Source organism: Oncorhynchus kisutch, linkage group LG17, assembly GCF_002021735.2.
Source record: "Oncorhynchus kisutch isolate 150728-3 linkage group LG17, Okis_V2, whole genome shotgun sequence".
Taxonomy (NCBI): Eukaryota; Metazoa; Chordata; class Actinopteri; order Salmoniformes; family Salmonidae; genus Oncorhynchus; species Oncorhynchus kisutch.
Window position 1 is genome coordinate 31,767,219 of NC_034190.2, and position 8,656 is coordinate 31,775,874.

The window sequence follows — 8,656 nt, forward strand, 5'->3', positions numbered from 1 at the left end:
TGCCGTTTTTCTGAGCAAATGAAAATTATACGTTTGAGTTGGGATCGATGAACTGCACTTAATTTAAGCATACTTGTGTTCAATGTGTACTTTTCAGACGTTAACTGTATTACAATTGCCTTTTATCTGAAGACAAATGAATTGACTGTTATTCTACTTAAAGGACACATATTGTATGCAGTGGCTGATAATCCTCACGTTTCCCTGTAGGTGGTGACCCTATTGAATGACCTCTACACGTGTTTCGATGCCATCATCGACAACTTCGATGTTTATAAGGTGAAGTCAGAGTCTGAACCTTGTTATTCACACAGGGTGTGCACACATTTAATGCAACTGATCCAGCTACTCAAGTGCTTGAAGACTAGTTGAATCAGGTGTGCTGGAGCTAGAATGCCACGAAGACCTGGACATGCTGTGAGCCTCCTGTACCACGGTTACTCGCCACTGAGTCAAGGACATATTTATTAAGAAGCCTGGTGACAGTGTGACCGTCTCTCACTCTGTGCCGCCCTCAGGTGGAGACGATAGGCGATGCATACATGGTGGTGTCTGGGCTGCCCGTGAGGAACGGCAATCTGCACGGCCGAGAGATCGCCCGCATGTCACTAGCCCTGCTGGAGGCCGTACACTCCTTCAGGATCCGCCACCGACCTGCCCAGCAGCTCTTTCTGCGCAGTGGCATCCACAGTGGTGAGCGGCGAGAAGGGGGGGGGGGGGGGGGGGGGTTGTTATGGTTGAAATTGTATTTGTTTTCTGACAAATGCACTTTCTTGAGCTTGTCTGACACTGTGGAATCATTAGGGTCTGTGGAATATTGGAATAGGTTGTGTGTGTGTGTGTGTGTGTGTGTGTGTGTGTGTGTGTGTGTGTGTGTGTGTGTGTGTGTGTGTGTGTGTGTGTGTGTGTGTGTGTGTGTGTGTGTGTGTGTTCTCTCCAGGCCCAGTGTGTGCTGGTGTTGTAGGACTGAAGATGCCTCGGTTCTGTCTGTTTGGAGACACAGTCAACACAGCCTCTCGCATGGAGTCCAATGGGGAGGGTGAGCGTGACCCATCTCTTTTATCTACAATCTCATGACCTATCAGGGTACACATACACTAGTCCTTCTCTGGCTTCAATGACCACATTTCTGTCATGTTCTCATCCCTCAGCCCTGAAGATCCACGTGTCGGAGGCCACGCGCACGGTGCTGGACGACTTCAACTGTTTCCAGCTGGAGCTGAGAGGAGATGTGGAGATGAAGGGCAAAGGGAGGATGAAGACCTACTGGCTACTGGGGGAGAGCACCAGCAACATGGCTTACTAGAGAGAGAGAGAGAGCGATGGGGAGAGCGGGAGAAAGAGAGACGGGGAGAGCGAGAGAAAGAGAGAGAGACACACACGGGAGAGAGAGAGATGCATACTGTTTAGACCGTATTAGAGAGACGTGGTAGAAAAGAGATGTAAGGGAAGGGAGGGCTGAGGTAAAAGGAACAGACATGCATACAGATGCACATGGGAATGGAGTGAAATGGAAATAAGCAACAACAAAAAAACTGTACCACTGACAACTCCCTCCTTAATGATAGTCTCATCGACAGAGTCTCACTGCTCTTCATGGGGATACCTTGGTTCCTATAGGTGGACAAGCCCTGTCTAGATTGACTTACCATGGTGGATCATCCATGGACAGCTGTAGACTTGTAGACTTTCCAACCAAAGGAACGATATCACTGCTACACCGCCATGTGCCGAATGGTGAGGCACCACCTCTGATTGACACAGACGATGGGCATTTGCGAACGACGCCACCCTGTGTTCCAGAGTTGTAACTGTCGATATTTGTGAACAAACATTTTGGACATTCTTGTTTGGACCTGTTGTTTGTGGTGACGAGAGTTGTCCAATGTGTTATTTTGTGGTTATTTGACTTTGTGACTGACTTTCTAACATTTGTGTAGAGGCCTTAGTGTTATGTGAAGCATTCCCTGGTGTTTTTCTATTTATTTCACAAGTGGTTTTTGTTCTATATTACTATATCAGTTTGTTCTATATTACTATATCAGTTTGTTCTATATCAGTCGAACATGAATCAACTGAAGTCCAGAGGGGTACACTACGAATGTAGCTAGATGTATTCAGTATTTTCTTATATTAGCTAGCTTCAGTCAGCTTCACGTTCCAGCTCAGGCTTCACGCATGTTATGAAGGCAGATCAGGCAGATGTTGATCGTTCACCCGCCGCTTACTTGAGCCTGCTCGAGCCGGGCTTGTAACTGCACGTACATGTCACACATCGCTATTCGAAAGCCAAACTGAGACGATACTGAAACATTAGTCCATGGGCGTGTCAGTGACACATTTTCATTTTTGCCAAAATCTAAATGAAAGGAAAAACTAACCTGCAAATTCAGCAGGCTTATGATGTGAAATGGGCTATTACAAGTGCCGTCTGTCTTGCTCATATCGTTTATTTGGTGTGCTTAGCAATGCACGATGACTCCCCACTCATATCGATAAAATCATTGTATGAATTCCTACGACAGTTTTACTGCCCGTGAAGTTTCAAATGCATCCCGTCGTTACTAAATGTGTTGTGTGTAATGTATTTGAATGTTACTATTTATAACACACAGGATTGACTCAACCACTTCATTCGGGATAAATTGAGTAAACACTGAGTTAGCCATCCCGGGAGCATATTAGTTCTGAATGATTCGTTGCCACAGAAATGTACCTGGCTAAAAGGTGAGCCACATTTGTGTCACCGTTTGAACTCAGAGTTGACCAAAGTTTCCTCGCTAACTCCTCAAACCAGATTCGTAGAATAGGGCTCAGTAATCCATAATAATACGAGTCAACAAAGTATGTCCCACAACCTAGTAGGCTATGTGCTTTAGGGGGAAGTCGTGGAGGCAATCACCACCATGCAAGTATAGGCGATCTAATTGACATTGTTGAAATGTCTCAAATTGACACCTATGGCTGTTAAGGACATTAGGCTTGTAAATAAGTCCGTGTGATTTCAACAGGACTGTTCAAAAAGAGAATTTACAGCTAAAACGAATCTTTTTGGTCATTAAAAAAAACTATTTTGCTTTAATCTTCTCAAGATAAACTGCGATGACAATGAAGAATTGAGAATTAGAGTTGGCCACGAATGTCAACTTTTGGGTGAATTACGTATTATTATCTAGTCACAGGTCTATCTGCATGGTTATAACCAGCTAGTCCTCTCACACGAAGTTCTTATATTACAGACTCATTTTGAAGTTCAGATTTTCTAATTGTCCTTTTTCCTTCTTTCTTTTTTACAAGATGATGTTATACTCAAGGGTACAAAAGAATGAGTGAGTCTAGCTCTTCACTTCTGTTACTGACAAGAAAGGTCAGATTTATTTCAGATTTGGAGTCCTTCTAAATGGCATACATAGCATAGTGAAAAATGATATATTGGATATATGCCCATAAACTCTCAAAGTTGACTCTCGGAGGATACTGGTTTGGCTTGTGATTTGCAAACATGTTACAACAAACGACTCTTTTGCCTTTTGTTCGTTGGTGTTTTTGGGTGGCTCTGCTCGTTGTCTATCTGAAAGGAACAGCTGCACCACCTCGCTACTTGGCTCAGAAGTGGAGCATCACTGATAGGCAGCAGGCACCCATATACCAACCAGCGCTATGGACCATGTTTATGTGCTCTCACTTGAATGGCCCTAAACCTTAAACTTATCATCAGTGAGAATATCCCCTTTCCAACTTAAGTCTAAATGATTTGATCATTTCCTTTTCCATGAGTGAATGTATCACCTAAGTCAAAGCCAATACTAGTGAAATAATCAGGATTGGTAATGTGGAGTTGTAAATGATAACAGCTCTGTGTGATGTCAGGGAGACACGTCATTGATCAGTATTAACTCACCCAATGTCAGGCTTGATCTGACAGTTAACCCAGCGGGCAAAACTGGTTTCAGTATAATCTATTTTATGGCGTCGTAGTCAGGTTGTATACTGGTGGTGTGAAAGTTTATGCAGAAGTTAATTATTTTTAGCAAACAGAAAATCAAGTCTTTGTCTAGTTGTAATCTGACCAGATAACAACCAAAATATGACGTCTTTCCCATTATGTCTTCTTGTCGTGAAAAATATGTCTTTACCTGGTTGTAACAAGCAATTGGTTGAGACCAGCAACTGGTTAAGACCAGCAACTGGTTGAGACCAGCAACTGGTTGAGACCAGCAACTGGTTGAGACCAGCAACTGGTTGAGACCAGCAACTGGTTGAGACCAGCAACTGGTTGAGACCAGTTGTTACAAGCAACTGGTTGTAATGTGGTTGTATGATTTCTTGTCAACCAGAAAACCAGTTTACAACCAGAAAATGACATCATTAAGATGATTCCAAGGCAGGTCCATCTGCATACGGTATGTGTCCACTATGAATGTGGTCACATGGCTTCTTTAAATGCGTTTCTGATGCAGTAAAATGTATTGTAATTGTGTTGTTTTGGGTGCCTTGTCTGTATTTTCGAGGAGTGGGTTGGTCTTTGAATTACTGTATGTTACAATGTACTGTTGTGTTTTAAAATATGACATTGGCGTTGTTTTGGGGGGAGAAAGAAATGTTCAGTTACATTGCCTGTCTTGTTTCGGGTCAGTTGAATGTCTTTATAAAATCAGTTGATAACCCACATTTTCTTCTGAGTCAATAGCAATGTGTTATTGTGCTTGATGTCATTTTGGCCGAAACGTGATGTACTTTCCATGTTTAGTTATTTATTAGACCTTACAATCTAAGTGGGACTGTCCATGCATACAATTGCATTTTGTATCACAGTATGGCACAACAACCCACATACTCGTAGTCTAATCTACAGGTTACATATTTCTAACTATATATAAACTTGAAATAATAGGGATATAAGTACAAGGTCAAACAGTAAGTACAAACAACACAGTAAAAAAAACAGCTTCAAAGACTTAACACTTTGACTACTTTTATTTGTACTGTGTAGCACTTTGAAAAAAGTTATTTGTAACAGAGTGCTTAAAAAAGATGCTGAAGAGGCAGATTCCTCACACAGCGTTAAGGAAGAAATCTGCAGTGGTGGAAAAAGTACCCAATTGTCATACTTGAGTAAAAGTAAAGATACCTTAATAGAAAAGGACTCAAGTAAAAGTGAGTCACCCACTAAAATACTACTTGAGTAGAAGTATTTGGTTTTAAATATACTTAAGTATTGAAGTAAAAGTATACATCATTTAAAATTGCTTGTGTTAAGCAAACTTGACGACACAATTTTATTTTTTACGGAGAGCCAGCACTCAGACATAATTTACAAACAAAGTATTTGTGTTTCGTGAGTCTGTCAGATCAGAGGCAGTAAGGGAGGTTCTCTTGATAAGTGAGTGAATTGGACCATTTTCCTGTGCTGCTTAGCATTCAAAATGTAACAAGTACTTTTGGGTGTCTAGGAAAACGGATGGAGTAAAAAGTGGATTATTTTCTTTAGGAAAAAGTCAAAGTTGTCAAAAATATAAATAGTAAAGTACAGATACACCCAAAAACGACTTAAGTAGTACTTTAAAGTATTTTTACTATAGTACTTTACACCACTGGAAAGGAAGAAGAACCAAATGAGGGGTCTATCTTTCTCTGGCAAGTCAGCTGAAAGTTCAGATTTTATATGATCCTGAAGGTTAGTAATTTGTTAATGTCAAGAGATCAGTATTAAACCTCCTGAATCATTGCATGTTAGAATCACCTCTGGCAGTGATTAGAGCTGTGAGTCTTTATGGGTACGTCTCTAAGAGCTTTGCACACCTGGATTGTACAATAGTTGCCCAATTATTATTTTCAAAATTATTCCAGCTCTGTGGAGTTGGTTGTTGATCATTGCAAGACAGCCATTTTCAAGTCTTGCCAAATCAAAACTGTAACTAAGCCAATCATGAACATTCAATGTCGTCTTGGTAAGCAACTCCAGTGTATATTTGGCTTGTGTTTTAGGTAATTGTCCTGCTGAAAGGTGAATTTGTCTCCCAGTGTCTGGTGTAATGCAGACTGAACCAACTTTCCCTTCAAGATTTTGCCCATGCTTAGCTCCATTCCATTTATTTTTATCCTTAAAAAACTCCCTAGTCCTTGCTGATGACAAGCATACACATAATATGATGCAGCCACCACCATGCTTGAAAATATGAAGAGTGGTACTCAGTGATATGTTGTGTTGGATTTGCCCCAAACATTACACTTTTTTATTCAGGACAAAAAGTACATTTCGTTACTACATTTTTGGGGGAGAAATCGTAAAAAATAAATGCCACTTTTTTATTGACTTTTCATGTCTCCTGTGTTATTATTTTTCATTCCCAAATAATCTGTTAAATGGATTGTGTTGCTCAATTATTTGGTTTACAATGAAACCGGGTAAAGGGTGGAGATTGCAAATGTGTTTCCTCTGTTACACCACGTCTTTCTTTGTTCAGGAAATATTCTGCCTTAACTAGGAAAATATGTATACCCACTTTGGATAGCTATATTAATTTGTTTCCATTCTCCAATAATATTCGTTTCCCCAGCAGCATGGTGTAACAGTTGTTTAAAATGGCCTCTTAAAATATCTGTCTGTTATCTTCTATAGTTATGCGATATTGATGAACATACTAAGTTTAACACATTTATCAGTTGAACAGAAGAGTCTTGAAAGGAATCCTTTAGGAGCAAACATGCGTTGGGTCACTAGCCATTAATTGTTCTAAAAAAGATCTGGCCCAACCAAGCTCCTCATTTTGAAACTAAAGAAAACCATAGCAGGAATATGAAGTGGGTGTTCACACTCATCTGATTGTCTTTCTCTGCTTTCTGCTGTATTGCTGGGTTCTTGTCAATCCAGTCATTTATTTAACCTTTATTTTAACAGGGAAGACATATTGAGAGCTAGGTCTCTTTTACAAATGCACCCTGTATATACAACATAAACATTATACCCATATTTATATTTACAGTATATATGTGTATATACAGTACCAGTCAAAGGTTTGGACACACCTACTCATTCCATTTATATTTTTACTATTTTCTACATTGTAGAATAATGGCAAAGACATCAGAACTATGAAATAACTCATATGGAATCATGTAGTAACCAAAAAAGTGTTAAACAAATCCAAATATATTTTATATTTACTTCAAATAGCCACCCTTTGCCTTGATGACAGCTTTGCAAACTCTTGGCATTCTCTCAACCAGCTTCATGAGGGAGTCACTTGGAATGCATTTCAATAAACAGGTGTGACTTGTTAAAAGTTCATTTGTGGAATTTCTTCCCTTAATGCGTTTGAGCCAATCAGTTGTGTTGTAACAAGGTAGGGGTGGTATACAGAAGATAGCCCTATTTTGGTAAAAGACCAAGTCCATATTATTGCAAGAACAGCTCAAATAAGCAAAGAGAAGCGACAGTTCATCATTACTTTAAGACATGAAGGTCAGTCAATACGGAAAATTTCAAGAACTTTGAAAGTTTCTTCAAGTGCAGTCGCAAAAACTATCAAGAGCTATGATGAAACTGACTATCATGAGGACCGCCACAAGAAAGAGTTCCTCTGCTGCAGAGAATAAGTTAATTAGAATTACCAGCCTCAGAAATGTCATCCCAAATAAATGCTTCATAGAGTTCAAGTAACAGACACATCTCAACATAAACTGTTCAGAGGAAACTGTGTGAATCAGGCTTTCATGGTTGAATTGCTGCAAAGAAACCACTACTAAAGGACACCAATAATAAGAAGAGACTTGCTTGGGCCAAGAAACACGAGCAATGGACATTAGACTGGTGGAAATGTGTCCTTTGGTCTAGAGTCCAAATTTTTGATTTTTGGTTCCGGTGTTCCGGTGTTCGTGAACGGATGATCTCCACCGTAAAACATGGAGGAGGAGGTGTTATGGTGTGGGGGTGCTTTGCTGGTGACACTGTCAGTGATTTATTTAGAATTCAAGGCACACAACCAGTATGGCTACCATAGCATTTTGCAGCGATACGCCATCCCATCTGGTTTAGGCTTAGTGGGACTATCATTTTGTTTTTCCAACAGGACAATGACCCAACACACCTCCAGGCTGTGTAAGAGCTATTTTACTAAGAAGGAGTGGAGGAGTGCTACATCAGATGACCTGGCCTCGACAATCTCCCGACCTCAACCAAATTGAGATGGTTTGGGATGAGTCGGACTGCAGAGTGAAGGAAAAGCAGCCAACACGTGCTCAGCATGTGGGAACTCCTTCAAGACTGTTGGAAAAGCATTACAGGTGAAGCTGGTGGAGAGAATGCCAAGAGTGTGCAATATATAAAATATATTTGGATTTGTTTAACACTTTTTTGGTTACTACATGATTCCATATGTGTTATTTCATAGTTTTGATGTCTTCACTATTATTCTACAATGTAGAAAATAGTAAAAATAGAGAAAAACCCTTGAATGAGTAGGTGGTCTAAAACTTTTGACCGGTAGTGTACATACACAGATTGACAGAAAACAACATCATTATTGTCTCTGAGGAACTGCTGCGGTCATGCACCCTGCTGACTGAGCTGAACATGTCATTTAACATTATTAGTGAACTGTCTTGAGTTATCTTCCTAATCAATGAAGCAGCTGAGAATGACAATAGGCTTTCA

General features: G+C 40.3%; 1 protein-coding gene across 2 annotated transcripts in view; it reads left to right on the forward strand.

Annotated features, from left to right (window-relative positions):
* Positions 1-6,317, forward strand: part of LOC109907461 (atrial natriuretic peptide receptor 1-like) — a 117,500-nt gene extending 111,183 nt beyond the window's left edge. For both annotated transcript variants that reach the window (XM_031793557.1, XM_020505423.2), the window contains 4 exons: positions 211-279; positions 519-693; positions 941-1,039; positions 1,152-6,317. In XM_031793557.1, the coding sequence (XP_031649417.1) occupies positions 211-279; positions 519-693; positions 941-1,039; positions 1,152-1,306 (498 nt within the window). In that variant the 3' untranslated portion in view covers positions 1,307-6,317. The remainder of the gene's footprint in view (positions 1-210; positions 280-518; positions 694-940; positions 1,040-1,151) is intronic.
* The last annotated feature ends 2,339 nt before the right edge of the window (positions 6,318-8,656 follow it).